The 20,053-nt window shown below is 50.5% G+C and overlaps 1 protein-coding gene and 1 long non-coding RNA gene across 2 annotated transcripts; one reads left to right on the plus strand and one right to left on the minus strand.

The window, feature by feature from the left end:
- Positions 1 to 661: 661 nt before the first annotated feature.
- On the minus strand, positions 662 to 16,127 carry LOC105497824 (annexin A9). The gene is made up of 14 exons (XM_011769232.2): positions 15,782 to 16,127; positions 15,567 to 15,672; positions 14,960 to 15,053; positions 14,706 to 14,802; positions 14,087 to 14,181; positions 13,762 to 13,875; positions 13,482 to 13,572; positions 11,706 to 11,785; positions 11,460 to 11,519; positions 9,724 to 9,808; positions 9,493 to 9,588; positions 9,338 to 9,396; positions 2,118 to 2,240; positions 662 to 1,551 (listed from the first exon to the last, which is right to left on the minus strand). Exons 3-14 carry the CDS (start codon positions 15,032 to 15,034, stop codon positions 1,489 to 1,491), a joined length of 1,038 nt encoding a protein of 345 aa, XP_011767534.2. The 5' UTR covers positions 15,035 to 15,053; positions 15,567 to 15,672; positions 15,782 to 16,127; the 3' UTR covers positions 662 to 1,488.
- Positions 9,554 to 17,097, plus strand: LOC139360159 (uncharacterized). Its single transcript, XR_011617344.1, has 4 exons — positions 9,554 to 9,574; positions 13,733 to 13,910; positions 15,103 to 15,225; positions 16,967 to 17,097. It is a non-coding gene; the product is annotated as an uncharacterized lncRNA (long non-coding RNA).
- Positions 17,098 to 20,053: the final 2,956 nt, after the last annotated feature.

Here is a 20,053-nt window from a genome sequence, read left to right on the forward strand (position 1 = left end):
GCTCAGCGTGGTGGTGGGTGCCTGTAATCCCAGCTACTTGGGAGGCTGAGGCAGGAGAATCACTTGAACCTGGGAGGCGAAAGTTGTGGTGAGCCAAGATCGCACCACTGCACTCCAGCCTGGGCGACGAGCAAAACTCTGTCTAAAAAAAAAAAAAAAAAAAGAAAGGAAAAGAAAAAAACCTTCTTTCCTGAGATCTGTTGCTTGCCTTAGCCTGAAGCAATGGGGTTAAGTATTTGACCCAATTGAAGAATGCAAAAAGCGGGAGGTGGGTCAGAGGCAGGAAGGTGGTTACCTGTCTTGTCTTTTCCCCTCCCCTCCCCTCCCCTCCCCTCCCCTCCCCTCCCCTCCCCTCCCCTCCCCTCCCCTCCCCTCCCCTCCCCTCCCCTCCCCTCCCCTCCCCTCCCCTCTCCTTCTTTTGAGATGGAGTCTCTGTTGCCCAGGCTGGAGTGCAGTGGTGCAATCTCAGCTCACTGCAACCTCCACTTCCCGGATTCAAGCAATTCTCCTGCCTCAGCCTCCTGAGCAGCTGGGACTACAGGCATGCCCCACTGTGCCCGGCTAATTTTTGTATTTTTAGTAGAGACAGGGTTTTGCTGTGTTGGTCAGGCTGGTCTTGAATTCCTGACCTCAGGTGATCCGCCTGCCTTGGCCTCCCAAAGTGCTGGGATTACATGCGTGAGCCACTGCGCCCAGCTACCTGTCGTTTCTAATATAGCCAGCAGGGGGAACCAAAGCCTGACTGTTTTTGTTACTGTTTTTGTTTTTGTTTTCTATGGGAAATAGTGCTCTCATGGGAGATGGGTTTCCAAATCTCTGGTTGGACACATGCATTTGAGGGTTGTACTCTCCACTAACCCAAGAATTCCCAGCTGGGAAGGGTAGTTTGACCCTCCGCTTGCTTCCCAGTTCATACAGATGGTCCTTTGCTCCCCCTGACCATTTCTCACCTTGTTCTGGTGCCTGTGTCTCAATTATTTTGCCTGAAGTTTCCTGGAGAATGAGGGTGAGGGGAGACATAGAGAGGGTGGGAGTTGATTACTGTAGCTCTAAGGCAAAACAGGATTCCTGCTGAATAGCCAAGTGCACATCAAAGGCACCTCCAACTCCAACGCCTCTTCCAGGTCCATGTCCTGCTCCACCCAAACTTCAATCAGGGAACACAAACAACAGTGAAGTTTGCCAAAAGAATTCAAGTATCAGTGAGATGTTCTGGCCAGGGTACAGGAGGGATGAGTGAGGCAGAAACTATCAAAGAAAACTCATTTCCCCACACCCAAGAAGGAGCTGGATGACCCAGGTACAGATATAATTTTGAGATGAGGAAAATTAAAGGATTTTAAAGAAACAGTTTCAACCTCAAGAAGCTACAGCATGTGGTGCTCAGTGAGGGGTTATCCTACTTGGAGGCCCAGCTGGTCTCCCACGTTCAGCCAAACACGGAAATCTCAGATCCTCGGATGTCATGTGGGGTGGGGCAGGGAAGTCTCACATGTCTTCAGCCCTGCACAAGGCCAGGAGGGCTGACTGGCAATCCCCTTTCACTGTATCCTGCAGACAAGGGAATTCAGTGTTAGAAAGATCCACCACTACTATGGCCCAAGTACTCTCTCCCGTCCTTTGGGTTGGTCCATCATAGTTCATCTGGAAGGGAAGGGTCCTTCCTGGAGCTCAGAGTCCTGCACTGTATTTCTTTTCTTTTCTGGGTTTTCTTTTCTTTTCTTTTTTTTTTAAGACAGAGTCTCGCCCTGTCGCCCAGGGTGGAGTGCAGTGGCACGATCTCGGCTCACCGCAACCTCCACCTTTTGGGTTCAAGTGACTCTCCTGCCTCAGCCTCCTGAGTAGCTGGGATTACAGGTGTGCACCACTCTGCCTGGCTAATTTTTGTATTTTTAGTAGAGACTGGGTTTCACCATGTTGGTCAGGCTGGTCTCGAACTCATGACCTCGTGATCCGCCTGCCTCAGCCTCCCAAAGTGCTGGGATTACAGGTGTGAGCCACGGCTGACTACTGGGTTTTCTAGGGGGCAAGAATATACTCATCTCTGTGCAGGGAGTGAGGGTGGAGGTGAGGAGTGAAGGCCTGGGGCTCCAGGCTAAGAAGTAGCCAAGTTTCACCTGGAGAGAAGAGTAGAGGGACTTCCCAAATTTCTTCTTGAACTCAGCTCTGATACTCAGAAGGTCGGTCTCACATCGAGAGATAAGGATGCGAATCAGGACTTGGTAATTGGGCTCAGTTTCCTAGTAGGGGAAGAAACAGATGGGGGGTGGTTAGTGAGAGTCTCACTGAGAGTAGGGGTTGAATGGCATGGAGGGTTATTGCAGAAAGTGGAGCCAAGGTGGGAGTCAAAGGATAAGAGTGTACATTATACATTATCTTGGGACAAAAGTTATCTTTGTCCATCCTCATGGAAGATGACACAGCAGGAAAGATCAATCTCTATGGGGGGCAGTTTGAGTATTTATTTCCTTCTACATGTCTTTCCTGCCCCTACCATTAGCTTAGAGCTGTGTACCTCCAGAATTTGATGGTGAGCAGCTCCAAAGATAGGTATCTCAGGGAGGCTAGAAAAGATTTGGTGCATGTAAAGACTGCCAGCATGAAAACCAGGAAAACTACTTTTAACTTTCAAGTTAGTGAATATCCAAGGAGGATATACTTGCCCTACCCCCATACTGAGCTGATGGGGCTGTGATAGGGAACAAGGTTGTGTGACTTCTGGTTCTGATTCCAACCCAATAGGGCCATCTCACAGCCCCATCTCTGCATATTAGTGTCTCCAGTTGGACCCTTAGGGTGCAACGTTGCTATCTTCCTCCTGTACATGCAGCAGGCCTGTTTTTTGGCTAAAGAAAGTAATGAAAGGTTCAGTTTGGAAATAACAGGCCAGGCACAGTGGCTTACGCCTGTAATCCCAGCACTTTGGGAGGCCGAGGCGCGTGGATCATCTGAGGTCAGGAGTTAGAGACATGCCTGACCAAGATGGTGAAACCCTGTCTCTACTAAAAATACAAAAATAAGCCGGAGCTGGGTATGGTGGTGGGCGTCTGTAATCCCAGCTACTTGGGAGGCTGAGGCAGGAGAATTGCTTGAACCCACAAGGCGGAGATTGCAGTGAGCCAAGATCGCGCCATTGCACTCCAGCCTGGGCAAGAAGAGCAAAACTCTGTCTCAAAAAAACAAAAACAAAAACAAAAAAAACAAAAAAAAAAGAAAAGAGAAATAACAGGCCAGGTATGGTGGCTCATGCCTGTGATCCCAGAACTTTGGGAAGCCAAGGCAAGTAGATCATTTATGGTCAGGAGTTCGAGGCCAGCCTGACCAACATGGTCTCTACTAAAACTACAAAAATTAGCTGGGTGTGGTGGCACCTATAATCCCAGCCACTCAGGAGGGTGAGGTAGGAGAATCGCTTGAACCTGGGAGGCAGAGGTTGTAGTAGAGTAACCACCACTGCACTCCAGCCTGGGACAGAGCGAGACTCCGTCTCAAAACCAAAAAAAAAGAAATAACACAGGTACAAGTCACCAAAATCCTGAATTATAATTGATTATACTAAGTAATGTGTTGTTATGAGAGATTTCTAAATAAAAACTTTTAATTGTAAAATTCCTGTTTTTTTTCTGTGCACCAGTGTTGTCATCAATTCCTAATATCCTCATTTTCAGAGTTTCCTGAGTCACTTTACTCACAAGACTCTTCCCAGAACTGCCTACAACACATACTTTGGGCATCCCCACAGATCATAAACTCCTTTGACAACACAAAAAAAAAATGAAGTAAAACAGGATGCTCCAATTCATTTAGACTCATTACCTAATTGTCAGTGGACGTAATGTCTACTTCATATTAACTTTCATGCATCATTAGTTTTGTATTGTCGTAAAGATTGCCAATTGCTCCCCAGTATCCATTCTTCTCTCCTTCCAACGCTTGTTACTCTAAAGTTACAGAACTGGGCAAGAGTCACTCATTAGCTGAATACTCTCATTGTTGTACAAGTATTCTTTTTTCTCGCTCTGTCGCCCAGAGTGGAATGCAGTGGCGTGATTTCAGCTCACTGCAACCTCCCCCTCCCGGGTTCAAGCGAGTCTCCTGCCTCAGCCTCCCGAGTAGCTGGGACTACAGCGTGTGCCAAACACCCAGCTAATTTTTTTATTTTTAGTACAGATGGGGTTTCACCATGTTGGCCAGGCTGATCTCAAACTCCTGACCTCAAGTGATCTGCCCACTTCAGCCTCCGAAAGTGCTGGGATTACAGGTGTGAGCCACTGCACCTGGACTTAAATATAATTTTTTTTTTTTAGATGGAGTCTCACTCTGTCACCCAGGCTGGGGTGCAGTGGTACAATCTCAGGTCACTGAAACCTCTGCCTCCCAGGTTCAAGCAATTCTCCTGTTTCAGCCTCCCAAGTAGCTGGGAATGCAGGTGCATGCCACCACACCTAGCTAATTTTTGTATATTTAGTAGAGACGGGCTTTTACCATGTTGGTCAGGCTGGTCTCGAACTCCTGACCTCAGGTGATTCACCTGCCTCGGCCTCCCAAAGTGCTGGGATTACAGGCATGAGCCACCTTGCCTGGCCTAATTATAATACTTAATCATATACCTGGCATTGCATATGGCCCCAGGATCTTCACTGGGAACATTAATTTTTACTACAGATTGGTTGAAATTTGTCCTGAATCAGTTGCTGATTTTCTGAAGGTCGTTTTTCTGATTATTCTTCACAATCTGTGTTTTCATATATCTACATATCTCTCATAAAAGAAAAATACAGTCTGGGCGTGGTGGCTCACGCCTGTAATCCCAGCACTTTGGAATACTGAGGCTGGTGGATCACCTGAGGTCAGGAGTTTGAGACCAGCCTGGCCAACATGGTGAAACCCTGTCTCTACTAAAAATACAAAAATTAGCCGGGTGTGGTGGTGGGCGCCTGTAATCTCAGCTACTCGGCAGGCTGAGGCAGGAGAATTGCTGGAACCCAGGAGGCAGAGGTGGCAGTGAGCCGAGATCATGCCTTGCACTCCAGCCTGGGTGACTGAGCAAGGCTCCCTCTCAAAAAAGAAGAAAAAGAAAAAAAGTTCGCTACCAGCCTGGCTAACATGGTGAAACCCTGTTTCTACTAAAAATAAAAAAATCAGATGGATGTGGTGGCGGGCTACTATAGTCCCAGCTACTTGGGAGGCTGAGGCAGGAGGAGAATTGCTTGAACCCAGGAGGTGAAGATTGCAGTGAGCCGAGATCACCCCACTGCACTCCAGCCTGGTGACAGAGTGAGACTCCATCTCAAAGGAAAAAAAGAAAAAAGAAGAAGAAGGCCGGGCAAAGTGGCTTCACGCCTGTAATCCCAGCACTTTGGGAGGCTGAGGTGCGAGGATCACGAAGTCAGGAGTTAAGGACCATCCTGACCAACATGGTGAAATCCCGTCTCTACTAAAAACACAAAAATTAGCCAGGCGTGGTGGTAGGCACCTGTGGTCCCAGCTACTCGGGAGGCTGAGGCAGAAGAATCTCTTGAACTCGGGAGGCAGAGGTTGCGGTGACCCGAGATTGCACCACTGCACTCCAGCCTGGGTAACAGAGTGAGACTCGGTCTAAAAAAAAAAAAAAAAAAAAGAATAATACAGATGTATCATGATTTTTTCCTTTTTTATTTATTTTTTATTTGTTTATTTATTTATTTATTTATTTGAGACGGAGTCTCGCTCTATTGCCCAGGCTGGAGTGCAATGGCGCTATCTGGGCTCACTGCAAGCTCCGCCCCCCGGGCTCAGGCCATTCTCCTGCCTCAGCCTCCGGAGTTGCTGGGACTACAGGCACCGGCCACCACGCCCGGCTAATTTTTTTGTATTTTTTAGTAGAGATGGGGTTTCACCTTGTTAGCCAAGATGGTCTCCATCTCCTGACCTCATGATCCGCTCGCCTCGGCCTCCCAAAGTGCTGGGATTACAGGTGTTAGCCACTGTGCCCGGCCTGTTTATTTTTTGGAGGCAGGTCTCACTTTTCTACCCAGACTGGAGAGCAGTGGGATCATCTCAGCTCATGGCAACCTCTGCCTCCCAGGCTCAAGCGATTCTCTTACCTCAGCCTCCCAAGCAGCTGAGATTACAGGCGCTCACCACTACCACCTGGCTAATTTTTGTATTTTTAGTAGAGATGGGGTTTCACCACGTTGGCCAGGCTGGTCTTGAACTCCTGGCCTCAAATAATCCACCTGCCTCAGCCTACCAAAGTCCTGGGATTACAGGCATGCGCCACAGCGCCTGGCCCGGGTTTTTCCTTTTTAAAACCAAGTCAGAATTAGCCAGATGTGGTGGCACATGCCTGTAATCCCAGCTACTTAGGACACAGAGGCCGGAGAATCACTTGAACCCAGAAGGTGAAGGTTGCCTTGAGCCGAGATCACGCCACTGCACTCCAGCCTAGGCGACAGAGCCAGACTGTCTCCAAAAAAAAAGAAAAAAAAATCAGAAAAATGGGCCTATGTTATTTTCTGACTACTACTTCTTTTTTTTTTTTTTTTTTGAGACAGGATCTTGCTCTGTCACCCAGGCTGAAGTGTGGTGGAATAATCACAGCTCACTGTAACTTCTAATTCCTGGGCTCAAGCAATCCTCCCACCACATCCTCCTGAGTAGTTGGGACTAGAGGCAGATGCCACTATGCCTGGCTAATTTTATTTTTGTAGAGACTAGGTCTTGCTATGTCGCTAAGTTGGTCTTGAACTCCCAACCTCTAGCGATCCTCCCACCTTAGCCTCCCAAAGTGCTAGGATTAAAAGCGTGAGCCACCATGCTTGGCCCCGCCGACTACTACTTCTGAGATAAATCTTTCACCTACACTCAAGAGTGTGGGTCTTGTAATCCAAATACACTACAAAATCATCTACTGCTGGGATAGTTTGTATTTATGACAGGAATTTGGACAGATAACTACAACTCTTCAAATGAATCTTATAGGCTTTATTGGGCAAGTATAATAATCTACCATCAAGATAGAAATCTCTGGATGATATCTCCTTATATTTACTAACTTTTGGGCAATCATCAACATGGCATGATGGCTTCTCAACCAGTCTACAGAAACCTATTCCATCTGCCAAAATGATAACTACTTTTTTTTTTTTTTTTTTTTTGAGACGGAGTCTTGCTCTGTCGCCCAGGCTGGAGTGCAGTGGCCGGATCTCAGCTCACTGCAAGGTCCGCCTCCCGGGTTCACGCCATTCTCCTGCCTCAGCCTCCCAAGTAGCTGGGACTACAGGCGCCCGCCACCTCGCCCGGCTAGTGTTTTGTATTTTTTTTTAGTAGAGACGGGGTTTCACCAGGTTAGCCAGGATGGTCTCGATCTCCTGACCTTGCGATCCGCCCATCTCGGCCTCCCAAAGTGCTGGGATTACAGGCTTGAGCCACCGCGCCCGGCCGATAACTACTTTTTTAGTCTCACTGTGTCACCCAGGCTAGAGTGCAGTGGCATGATCTCAGTTCACTGCAACCTCTGCCTCCCAGGTTCAAGCAATTCTCTTGCCTCAGTCTCCCAAGTAGCTGGGATTACAGGTGCCTGCCACCACGCCTGGCTAATTTTTGTATTTTTAGTAGAGACAGGGTTTCACCATGTTGGCCAGGCTGATCTCGAACTCTTGACCTTGTGATCCACCTGCCTTGGCCTCCCAAAGTGCTGGGATTACAGGTGTGAGCCACCACACCTGGCAATGATAACTACTTTTATCTCTTCAATTTTTTTTTTTTTTTTTGAGACGGAGTCTTGCTCTGTCACCCAGGCAGGAGTGCAGTGGCATGATCTCAGCTCACTGCAAGCTCTGTCTCCCGGATTCACGCCATTCTTCTGCCTCAGCCTCCCGAGTAGCTGGGACTACAGGTGCCCACCACCTTGTCCGGCTTATTTTTTTTATTTTTAGTAGAGATGGGGTTTCACCGTGTTTGCCAGGATGGTCTCAATCTCCTGACCTCGTGAGCCGCCCACCTCGGCCTCCCAAAATGCTGGGATTACAGGCATGAGCCACCGCGCCCAGCCTATCTCTTTGAATTTTATGTTTTCTCTAAGTGAACTTTTTAATTAATTAATTAATTAATGTATTTATTTTAAGATGGAGTTTTGCTCTTGTTGCCCAGGCTGGAGTGCAGTGTCGCAATCTCGGCTTACTGTAACCTCTGCTTCCTGGGTTCAAGTGATTCTCCTGCCTCAGCCTCCTGAGTAGCTGGGATTACAGGCACACACTACCACGCCCAGGTAATTTTTGTATTTTTAGTAGAGACAAGGTTTCACCATGTTGGCCAGGCTGGTCTCAAACTGCTGACCTCAAGTGATCCGTCCACTTTGGCCTCCCAAAGTGTTGAGATTATAGGCGTAAGCCACTGCGCCCTTCCTGAACTTTTTATTTATAGATTTTGGGGGACACTTCTACTAATAAGAGACCTAATTCAATCAACAGAATGACTGGATTCTATTGGTGGAACCACTCAAGGCACGGTCAGCAGTTTAAGTATGGATAACATGGGCCAAGCGCAGTGGCTCACGCTTGTAATCCTAGCACTTTGGGAGGCCGAGAAGGGTTAATGACCTGAGGTCATGAGTTCGAGACCAGCCTGGCCAACATGGTGAAACCCTGTCTCTACTGAAAATACAAAAATTAGCCAGGCGTGGTGGTGGGCACCTGTAATCCCAGTTACTTGGGAGGCTGAGTTTTTCCTTTTTAAAAACAATTCAGAATTAGCCAGATGTGGTGGCGCACGCCTGTAATCCCAGCTACTTAGGACACAGAGGCCGGAGATGTCTTACATCGTGAAGTATTGTGTAGGGAGACTATATGACTTACTAGCTATGTGACCTTGAGCAAGGTACTTAACTTCTCTGGGCTTCAGTTTTTTCATCTATAAGATATGGATGGATATGGTTGTGAGGATTAATCGAAATGTGTGTGCCCTGCTCAGGATAGGCCGTGGCACACAAACAGCACCCGCAAAATGCCAGCCCTTGTCATTTTTCTTGCTAGTGTTATCACCATCACTCTGGCGACAACTATGCCTGGACAAGGCACTATCTTACAGAGCAGATTCATATCTCTATTTGGCCACCTAGACATTAACAAGGCCAAAATGTTAGTTTCAGGGCCTCAATTAAGTTAGTTCTCACCGCAGCTCATTCTTCCACCCCTGTGTAAGCCCTGGTGTGTAAGCCCTGGTGCGTAAGCCCTGGGAAGGAGCGCGGCTTGAGGTTTAGATGGTACATATAGGATGGTTACATTAGCCGCAAGCTGAGACTTCCTCTCTCCTCCCTGGTTTCTGTTCTGGGGAGGGAAAGGAGTGCCCCTCTCACCTGGAGGGCTTGGTGAAGTTTGTCAGCAAAGTACAGCGGTGTGTTCTTGATCACTGAAGCTGGAAACAAAGATGGAAGGATGGAGGTTCACAACTAGGGCCACAATCTCCCATCCCAAGAGAGACTTACTTCTCAAATCCTGAGCAGGCCCCTACCTAGGCCGAGCAGAGCCGCCTGGGCATCTCCATGGAAACGGTTCTGGACAGCCTCCTCCAGCTCTTGCCCAGTGCTCCGCTGGTACTGATCAAACACTTGTGTGTGTGGGAGGCAGTTAGAAAGATGGATGGGGGATTAATTATCACTGGAAAGGATGGGCCCTCCCCACACCTTCCACAACCCAAACTCATCATTAGAGCAAGCTAGGGGACAAGAAGGCTTGTGTGTACCTCGGATGAGGTGTTCAGGATTTCGCTGGGTGAGGAGTGGGACCCATGTCTCCTCTGTGCTAGGTCCTTCTGCCCGCTGTAGTGCCTGGGAGGGAGGAATGAGTCAGGGAGGAGTGAATCGGGATCATTGGTGGGGCCTAGGGAGCCATGGGTATTATGTTCCAGAATCTATCATCATCATCATGGAAATGGGATTAAGGGTGGAAAAGGATTTTTTTTTTGAGATGGAGTCTCATTCTGTCACCCAGGCTGGAGCGCAGTGGTATGATCCCAGCTCACCGCAACCTCTGCCTCCCAGGTTCAAGCGATTCTCCAGCCTCAGCCTCCCGAGTAGCTGGAATTATAGGCGCCCACTATCATTCCTGGCTAATTTTTGTATTTTTAGTAGAGATGGGGTATTGCCATGTTGGCTAGGCTGGTTTCAAACTCCTGACCTCAAGTGATCCTCCTGTCTCGGCCTCCCAAATTGTTGGGATTATAGGCGTGAGCCACCACAACCGGCCAGAAAAAGTTATTTTAGGCCAGGCGCGGTGGCTCAAGCCTGTAATCCCAGCACTTTGGGAGGCCGAGACGGGTGGATCACGAGGTCAGGAGATCGAGACCATCCTGGCTAACACAGTGAAACCCCGTCTCTACAAAAAAATACAAAAAACTAGCCAGGTGAGGTGGCGGGCGCCTGTAGTCCCAGCTACTCGGGAGGCTGAGGCAGGAGAATGGCGTAAACCCTAGAGGCGGAGCTTGCAGTGAGCTGAGATCTGGCCTCTGCACTCCAGCCTGGGCGACAGCACGAGACTCCATCTCAAAAACAAACAAACAAAAAAAAACAAACAAAAAAACTAGCCGGGCGAGGTGGTGGGCACCTGTAGTCCCAGCTACTTGGGAGGCTGAGGCAGGAGAATGGCGTAAACCCGGGAGGCGGAGCTTGCAGTGAGCTGAGATCCGGCCACTGCACCCCAGCCTGGGCGACAGAGCAAGACTCCGTCTCAAAAAAAAAAGTATTTTAACTTGTAAACTAGGGGTGTGTGTGTGTGAGAGAGAGAGAGAGAGAGAGAGACACAGAGAGATGGGGTCTCTCTCTGTCACCCAAGCTGGAGTGCAGTGGCATGACCAGGGCTCACCTCAGCCTCAACTTCCCAGGCTCAAGCGATCCTCCCACCTCAGCCTCCTAGCTAGCTGGAACTACAGGTGCAGCTAATTTTTAAAAATATCTTGTGGAGACAGAGTCTCACTATGTTGCCTAGGCTGGTCTTGGACTCCTGGGCTCAAATGATCCTCCTGTTCAGGCTCCCAAAGTGCTGGGATTACAGGTATAAGCCACCATGCCTGGCCTACTAGTTGTTTTTATTTATTTTATGTTTTTTAAGAAAGAAATAGGGCTAAGAGAGGGCTCTGCCCTTATAGCCTCATAACTCTGTTCACTGATTTGGAAAAATCCTGGTACCCAAGGATTAAATAATCCCCAAAAGGTCTGAGGAGGCTTTGTGCCCCCAAATGCTCATGAGAGAAGAATCTGTCGGTTGATGAGTTCAGGAGTCAGAGGCTAGATGAGTGAAAAGGCTTCAGCTATGACGCTACCTGACAACTCCTGCCTCTACCACATAACTGAGAACTCCCTCTCCAAGGCAAGGATGGGTTTGCAGGACAAATGGACACGTAGGTCATTGGCTCTAAGATACGGTGGAGGAAGGCATCTTACGTGCAAGGCGGCTGTGTACACTCCTAAACCCCCTGCTCACCCGGACATCTTGTTCTGCCAGATTATAGTCAATGATTCCAGAGTAGCTGTCACGGCCCCCCTAGGAGGAGAAACTGTTCTTAGAGGGCTCTTCGAAGGGCACCTTTTTATCTCCAGACCAACAAGCAAAGCCTGGTCTCCCCTAAAGTCCTCTCTTGTCCATTATAGGACAGCAATGCTCCCTGCTCCAGCGTGTCACCTTGCCTGGTGAATGTGACTCCCTTCCTTGCAGGTCAGTCCTCCTCACCTTGACCAGGGCCAGGAGCAGGTCCCGCAAGATGCCATTGGTCTGAGACGTGATGTCATCCACAGCCTCCACCTGGAAATCTGGGGTGGGGTGAGGAGCTCTCTGAATCTTCCTGAGTTTCCCTAGTGTAGGTATCCCCAGGACCTGCCAAATGCCTGACCCGCTATGCCCTGCTAGCCCTGCTAGCCCCTGCTTGGAGTAGCTTGATGGCTGCTAGCTCCCAGGATGTAAGGCACAAGTACCATCACGGCCACTCTAAAAACATCTCTAAGTTGTGAGGCGTGCGGTGGCTTCATCACCAAGCACCAACCTGCTGGGTAGGACGCAATCATTATCAGAGTTGGGGCCAGGCAGTGAAGAAGAGCTAGGGAAACCTGTATTATAACACAAGATGGCTAGGACCTGGCACCCTTGTTGGAGGTAAGGAAAAATGATATGAGAGGTGGGCTATGAGGAAGGAAAAGAGCAGGAAAGGGAGAAATGGAAGGAGACGAGAGAAATGGATGCAAGAAGGAAGGAAGGTAGGAGAGGGATTAAGAACATAGGCCACAGCCGGGGCGGTGGCTCATGCCTGTAATCCCAGCACTTTCAGAGGCTGAGGCAGGAGATGGCTTAAGCCCAGAAGTTCGAGACCAGCCTCGACAACACAAAGAAACCCCATCTATACAAAAAATACAAAAATTAGCTGGGCATGGTGGTGGCACACCTGTAGTCCCAGCTACTTAGGAGGCTGAGGTGGAAGGATTGATTGAGCCCAGGAAGGTCAAGGCTGCAGTGAGCCATGATCACATCACTGTACAGCCTAGGCTATAGGGCAAGACCTTGTCTCAAAAGAAGAACAAAGGCCGAGATTAGACATCAAAGGAAAATTGGGGAAAGCAAGAAAAAGCGGTGGGAGTAGGGGAAGGGGTGGTAAGATGAGGATGGGAAAAAGCCACAAATTAGTGGGTGAGACATTTGTAGCCAAGCAAGGCCAGCCATCAGGGGCATGAAAGGTGACACCCATGACTCAGAGGGCAGGTTCCCACCTTTCCCTCAGGCTGCAGCACGGCTGGGTTCAGCTTGGAATGTGGTGTGATGGCAGGGACCGGCAAGGGGTTGGGAAGGTGACATGAGTACCTTTGGGACTGTCACTTTGGAATCTGCCTTGGAGCTCCAGATTAAGATGGTTAATCATTGCTTCTCTCTCTTTGTGTGTGTGTGTGTGTGTGTGTGTGTGTGTGTGTGTGTGAGAGAGAGAGAGAGAGAGAGAGAAAGAGAGAGAGAGACAGAGAGAGAGAGATATATGCTCTCACTCCTGTCACCCAGGCTGGCGTGCAGTGCCAGTAGCATGATCTCAGCTCACTGCAGCCTCAACTTTCCAAGCTCGGGTGATCCTCCCACCTCAACCTCCTGAGTAGCTGGGACCACAGGTGTGAACCACCGTGACCAGCTAGTTTTTTTGAATTTTTGGCACGGATGGGGTTTTCCTATGTTGCCTGTGACTGGTGTTGAACTCCTGGGCTCAAGCGACAAACCCACCTCCGCTGCCCAAAGTGTTGGGATGATAGGCATGAATTACCACGCCTGGCCTGCTTCTCTTTTTTTAATGATCACATCTGGCTCTCTCCCCTGCGGAGACTGAGGCACTGGTGGGGGAAAGAGGAAAGACCCCAAGGGAATAGAACTTAGGCAGCCAGGTTGCCAGATAGCTCACCTATGGGGAGTACAGGAGAGGAGCGGACTGTCCTACAGCCCCTTCTCCGGCACTTGGGACCCCTCCCTCCATATTCTTACCGTGTTTGTAGACTGCCAGGCACTCCTGCAGCCGGGGTGGGGTTCGAGTGGCAAGAATTTCAATGGCCACATCCACCGCAGAATCTGAGGCCTACAAGAAATTGAGAGTCTACTCTCAGACTGGCCATGCCATTAGGATGGCAGACAGTGGCGGACATCGGCTGCTTCTCCTTCTAAGGAACAATATGGGACGACGAGAGGGAGACTCTCATTTTGCAAAAGCAAGGCTGACAGCCTTCTCCCTTCCCCAGAGACCCCAGCAAGTCTGCCCTCCTGCTACCTTCAGAGCTGTCCTCAATTCCTGGGCGTCAAACCGGGCTGCGGGCTGCAGCAGAGCCATCACGATCCTCTCCAGGTTGCCGGAAAGGGCTGCCCGTAGGGACTTCAGCAGGTCCTACGAGAAATGGTCCCCACAGCAGAGGCACGGGGGTGAGGGGAAGGGCTCCAGAAGCATGGGGAGGTTTGGGAAGATTTGGCTGGTTTTCATCTCAGGCCCTGTTTAGCCAGGAAGCAGGGGCTGGCCTCAGTGGCTGTTGCTGTCTCTCGAGTCCTCCAGGGGGTTTCTCACCCCAGTCCACTGCTGTGGGAGGTCAGCATGGCCTTACCTGTTGGGTGCGCTCCTGGAAGGCACGTGAGATGAGCTGCCTTTGCTCTCTGCTCCGGTTGGTCAGCACATCCACAATGGCACTGCGGTCCACGCCTGAACCGAGATGAGGGCTGTGCTGTGAGCAGGGTCTTTACATAGTGGGATGCCCCTACTCCAGGAGAGGGCTAGGAAGGAAAGGAGCAGGGGCTATATCACCCCCACTTCCATTTTATCTCAAAAGAAGTTGCAAATAAATAGTCAAAACAGCATGCAAATCCGACCCAGACCAAGGCAAAGATGGCCTGGTGTGGTGGTAAAAAAAAAAAATAGGATTTGCAGGGATCGGCTGACCTAGATGAGAATACCACCTCTGTCATTATGAGCTGAGTGACTTTGGGCAAGCCTCTTAATCTCCCTGAGCCCCAGTTTCCTCATCTGGAAAATGGAAATAATAAGCCTTGCCTCACAGGGGTGTTGTGAGAACGGGTTTGACACACCTACTGTGGTGCCTGACATACAAGAATGAAGGCGTTCCACAAATGTTTCTCCAACATCTCTAGTTCCTCCTTCCTGGCTCCTCCTTGGTCTACAGATTGGCTCTAAAAGGCAGCCTCAAGTAGAGGGGGAAAGGGGCTCACCTTGGCCAGTAATGGCCCTCAGTAGCCTCTGCGCATCCTTGTCCACGCTGAAGTTCAGGAAGGTCCTGAGGGTGCCCAGGGTCCCCCACGCTGCAGTCTGTGGGAGCACGGGGTGGTCGGCAAGGGCCACGGCCAGGCTGCCTACCCCACCTCAGCATAACCTCAGGGCCTGTCCTCCACTTTCCTGCCTCCCATCCTCTCACAGCCTGAGCTGAGATATTAAAAGTGATCTCTGAAATCCCAACAGCCCCTACCTTGCTGGCCAGGCCCAGGTGGCTGAGGATCTCCTGGGTGAGGGATGGTCCCATCTTCCCACCACTCGCAGACATGGTGCTACTGCTGGCTGCCCTGGGGAAGGAAACAGGAGCCCACAGAGCTGAATTTCCTGGCCCTCCAGGGACTCCTTATGACCCCCCAAGACCCTGGAGCCTGGGTTCCAGTCGCCTGTTCCTATCCTTGCTGCAGAAAAAAAGATCAACCTGCTTAGGGTTGGAGCCAGAACTGGAGCTGAAATGGTGAGGTAAGAGGGGAGCCCCCACCTTCCCCACCTCTCCCCACTCCTTTAGGAAGTGGGGATTGATGCGGGATGCTCCTGGACCAGGCGCCAACCCTCCCTGATGCCAGGGTCAGCCCTGAGGCTCCTCAGGCCTTGGTCCTGGGTAGATGCCCCCCTTCTGAGGTCTATGGCCCTCCTTCCGGGGCCTGGCTGGGGTCTCCTGGGGCAGTGCAGGGGAGCTGAGGTGAGGTGGCAGGATTAAGCACGCAGAGTGGGAGACAACTCCAAACAGCATCTCCCCCACCTGCAGCCCCAACTGACAAGCAACCCTCAATCCCTCAATTCCCGCCTATACACCTGCCTACCTGCTCGGCTGCCTCTCACCCTAGGAGCCACAGGTGGGAATCTCTAGGTCAGCAGGTGCAATCTCTTAGCTGATGTGAACAAGGGTTCTCGCAAGTACATGGATGCCTGGACAGGAAAGGAGGCACTCTCATGTTGGAAAAGGAAAACTCATTCCTCCCTCCCCCAAGCAATCAACAAGTTCTCCCGGCACGGGGGCCGAAGGCCCAGTACTTACTCAGAGGTGCAGAGGCGGGGTGGGTGTCGTCCTTGTGGCCTGGTAGCTCGCCTGTGTGAGCACCGGCTCTGGTGTGGCCTGGTAGAGGAAAGGGGGCGGGGATGCAGCCTAGGCTGAACAGCCAGTCAGATGACCTCTCTTAGGGACCAACCCAGCAGTTGTCTGACTCTGGCCCCTCCCAGACTTGGGAGAGGACCGGGCTGTACAGAGTCCCACATGCAGACACCTTCCTGCCCAGCATCTCTTCTCCCAGGAACTGGGCCTCAACCCATGTGAGTGAACTCCACTCAGCCTCTCAGCGGCCCAGCCTCAAACACAGGAGGCTTTATGCACTGCCTCCCCTGTGGGTCCAGGTGGGACCACAGAGGCCTAGTCTCAAAGTCCAGCTTCTGACCTGGCTCTGCCTCTGGCTCCAGCTCCCTGGGGGGCAGGTCAGACAGGCTGCAGGCTGATTTCAAGGCTGATAGGGAAAAACCTGTTGGGGCACATACCAGCAGGGCACCCCAGCCTGCACCCCAGAGGGGGTCCCAGCCCAGAAACTCCCTTGACTGCTGCTTTATTAGAGCCAGCTGGCCTAGGTGGAGAGTGCCCAGGGACTGTTTATATCTGTGGAGAAGGAAGGGCACAAGTATTTGGGGGTGGAAGCTGATGAAGAGTCAAGAGAGAAAAATGCAAAGGGTGTTACCTTCAGAGGGAAGCTCTATGCTCCCAAAAGGCAACAGAGAGATCGGGGAGGCTCCCTCGCCTGGTTTCTTAGACTCCTTCTGTTGCCTTTTGGCAGCCTGGGCCCCGTGGCTGTTTTAGCTGCAGGTGATGCAACCCAGCAGCTGGGCTTGAGGCTGTCCCTGCACAGAGCAGCAGGTGAGCAGCCCTGCGGAGCCCCCACCCCGCCCCACCATGCAGCAGCTGCTCCAGCCTCACAGCTGGGTCCCTCGGGTCTAAATACAGCCTCTTTCCTGCCTCCCCCGAGAGCCTGGGTAGGGGCAGGGCACTGAAGCTAGAGCCCTGCCTCCACTCCTCTGCCTCTCTCCCAACCCAGGAAGGCCTTCACTGGGATTCCTACATCCCCGGAGGAGGGACCTGCAGTGGCTCCACCACCCTGACGAGATCAGGCTGGAGGACACGGCATGAAGGGATATTTCTGTGGTGGTAATCACTGCTCCTCACTTTTCTCTCCTGTTAAAGTGGAAAACATGCACCTGTGTCAGAACTGGAGAATGAGGGTTCAATACCCGGCTCTGCCACCTATGTTCTGTGAGCTTCGCTAGTCCTTTCAGCTCTCTAAATGGGAGGATTGCGAGAGACGGAGGCTGTGGGACATGCTGGGGCCTCCGAGAACAGCTTTCCTGGGATAATTACATGACGTAATGTGTCCACTAAAGAACTTAAACATGTAACCAAACACCACCTCGTCCCCAAAAACTATTGAACTAATAAAAGTAAATAAATAAATAAATAATGTAATGTGGCCAGGCAATGGTGGCTCACGCCTGTAATCCCAGCACTTTGGGAGGCCGAGGCAGGTGGATCACGAGGTCAGGAGATTGAGACCAGCCTGGCTAACAAAGTGAAACCCCCTTTCTACTAAAAATACAAAAAATTAGCCAGGCATGGTGGCGCGAACCTGTAATCCCAGCTACTCGGGAGGCTGAGGCAGGAGAATCGCTTGAACCTGTGAGGTGGAGTTTGCAGTGAGCTGAGATGGCACCACTGCATTCCAGCCTGGGCGACAGAGCGAGACTCCATCTAAAAAAAAAAAAAGTAATCTGTGTAATTGCATGTGGCAGAGAAAAGTGCCCTTGTAAAGTAGGGGTGTTAGATTAAATAAATAAAAATACAGGGCCGGGCGCGGTGGCTTAAGCCTGTAGTCCCAGCACTTTGGGAGGCCGAGACGGGCAGATCACGAGGTCAGGAGATCGAGACCATCCTGGCTAACACGGTGAAACCCCGTCTCTACTAAAAAAAAAAATACAAAAAACTAGCCGGGCGCGGTGGCAGGCGCCTGTAGTCCCAACTGCTCGGGAGGCTGAGGCAGGAGAATGGCGTAAACCCGGGAGGCGGAGCTTGCAGTGAGCTGAGATCCGGCCACTGCACTCCGGCCTGGGCGGTAGAGCGAGACTCCGTCTCAAAAAAAAAAAAAAAAAAAAAAAAATACAGGACATGCAGCTTAATTAGAATTTCACATAAATGAGGAATCATTTGTCGGTACAGGTATGACCCAAATATTTCATTAAATATACTAACATTTTGGTTTTTTGAGGCAGAGTCTCTCTCTGTTGCCCAGGCTGGAGTGCAGTGGCATGATCTTGGCTCACTACAACGTCTGCCTCTCGGGTTCAAGCAATTCTCCTGCCTCCACCTCCCGAGTAGCTGGGATTATAGGCGCCTGCCATCATGCCTGGCTAATTTTTTGTATTTTTAGTAGAGATAGGGTTTCACCATGTTGGCCAGGCTGGTCTCGAACTCCTGACCTCGTGATCCGCCCGCTTTGGCCTCCCCAAGTGCTGGGATTACAGGCGTGAGCCACAGCCTGTAATTATTATTTTTTGTTTATCTGAAATTATAGTTTTAACAGTGTGTCCTGTATTTCACCTGACAACCCCAAAATGGAACTCAGTCTCAGCATGGTGGCTAAAAGCAAAGCTTCTGGAGCCAGACTTCTTAGAGTTGGGATTCTGGTCTTCTGTGTGACCTTGGGCAACTATTTTGTGCTCAGTTTCCTAATCATCAACAAACACATAACAGTGTTTATGTTATAGGTTGTTGTGAGAATTAAATAAATACAGTGCATACAAAGTACTTAGAAGAGTTCTGGGCACAGCGCTGTTAAGTAGACATGTCACAATGTTATCTAATATATAACAATATGTATTCTTATATGGTAACTGTTACTGTTATTATTACTTACCTCCCCAAGAATTCCGATCTTGGCTCGCTTCCGAAACTTTTCTTGCCAATCCCCAAAATGGCCACAAGAGGGCGCCAGCAGCCACTGAGCGTCTCGAGTCCCCTAGTGGCCCCTTGAGGTCTCTGGCTCCAGCCTAACATATCAAGGGGCTGTCTTAGCCCACTTGCGAAGTGCAGCCTCCGGAGGACGCCAGGTTCCTGGGTGGACTTGGTATGCAGGTACCATCACGGGAAGAGCCTCAGGTAGATACCTACTCAGGGGTGCCGCCGAGGCTGACCTCGGACACATGCAGGAGACTGGGTGACCGCAGTTAGGCTGGGTAAACATGGTACTGCAGCTCCGCAGCTGGGGTCCCCCTGGCCATCGGCTTTCTGTACACTTCAGAGTTTCTTCTGGCTACCTGCCCAGCAGACTTAGAGGGAACTGAAGGAATCGTGAGGCCTCCTGTTTCCTCACGCCAAACCTCTCCAAGGGACTCCTGGCCAGCCTGCCAGGTTGAACTCTGAATATGAAGGCCAACAGAGGCTCAGTCACATGGCAGAAGCGAAGTCGTTGCCTGTGAGGAGTGTGTGTGTGATGCGTTCACAATCACTGCGCTGAAACCTGCTGCAATCTCATTCCTCTCCCTAGGTTTTGTTTTGTTCAACTTCAGGGCCGGACTGCAGTTGTTTACAGATGTACTGATCACCTTCCATCCCCATGTTGTACATTTTAGAATTGCAGAGTTGGAGAAAATCTTAGAGAGGATCTAATCTACCACCTTTTCTTTTCCTTTCTTTTTCTTTTTCTTTTCTTTTTTTTTTTTTTTTTTTTTGAGGCGGAGTCTCACTCTGTGGCCCAGGCTGGAGTGTAGTGGTGTGATCTCGGCTCATTGCAACCTCCAACTCCCTGGTTTAAGCAATTCTCCTGCCTCAGCCTCCCGAGTAGCTGGGATTACAGGCATGCACCACCATGCCCAGATAATTTTTGTATTTTTAATAGAGATGGGGTTTCACTATGTTGGCCAGGCTGGTCCCAAATTCCTGACCTCAGGTGATCCACCCACCTTGGCCTCCCAAAGTGCTGGGATTATAGGCATGAGCCCCGTACCCAACCTTTTATTTTTTATTTTTTTATTTTTTTTTGTTTTTTGAGACGGAGTCTCGCTCTGTCGCCCAGGCTGGAGTGCAGTGGCGCGATCTCGGCTCACTGCAAGCTCCGCCTCCTGGGTTTACGCCATTCTCCTGCCTCAGCCTCCTGAGTAGCTGGGACTACAGGCGCCCGCCACTGCGCCCGGCTAATTTTTTGTATTTTTAGTAGAGACGGGGTTTCACTGTGGTCTCGATCTCCTGACCTTGTGATCCGCCCGCCTCGGCCTCCCAAAG

Source organism: Macaca nemestrina, chromosome 1 (genome assembly GCF_043159975.1).
Source record: "Macaca nemestrina isolate mMacNem1 chromosome 1, mMacNem.hap1, whole genome shotgun sequence".
NCBI classification, from domain to species: domain Eukaryota; kingdom Metazoa; phylum Chordata; class Mammalia; order Primates; family Cercopithecidae; genus Macaca; species Macaca nemestrina.

Bases quoted from the DNA above. Each gene is read 5' to 3' on its own strand.
- LOC105497824 (XM_011769232.2), bottom strand. From the start codon at position 15,034: ATGTCTGCGAGTGGTGGGAAGATGGGACCATCCCTCACCCAGGAGATC. The intron at 14,182-14,705 runs GTGAGCCCCTTT...ATCTCGGTTCAG, and splicing joins GAGGGCCATTACTGGCCAAG to GCGTGGACCGCAGTGCCATT. The intron at 9,809-11,459 runs GTGAGCAGGGGG...CCTCCCTCCCAG, and splicing joins TGGCAGAACAAGATGTCCGG to GCACTACAGCGGGCAGAAGG.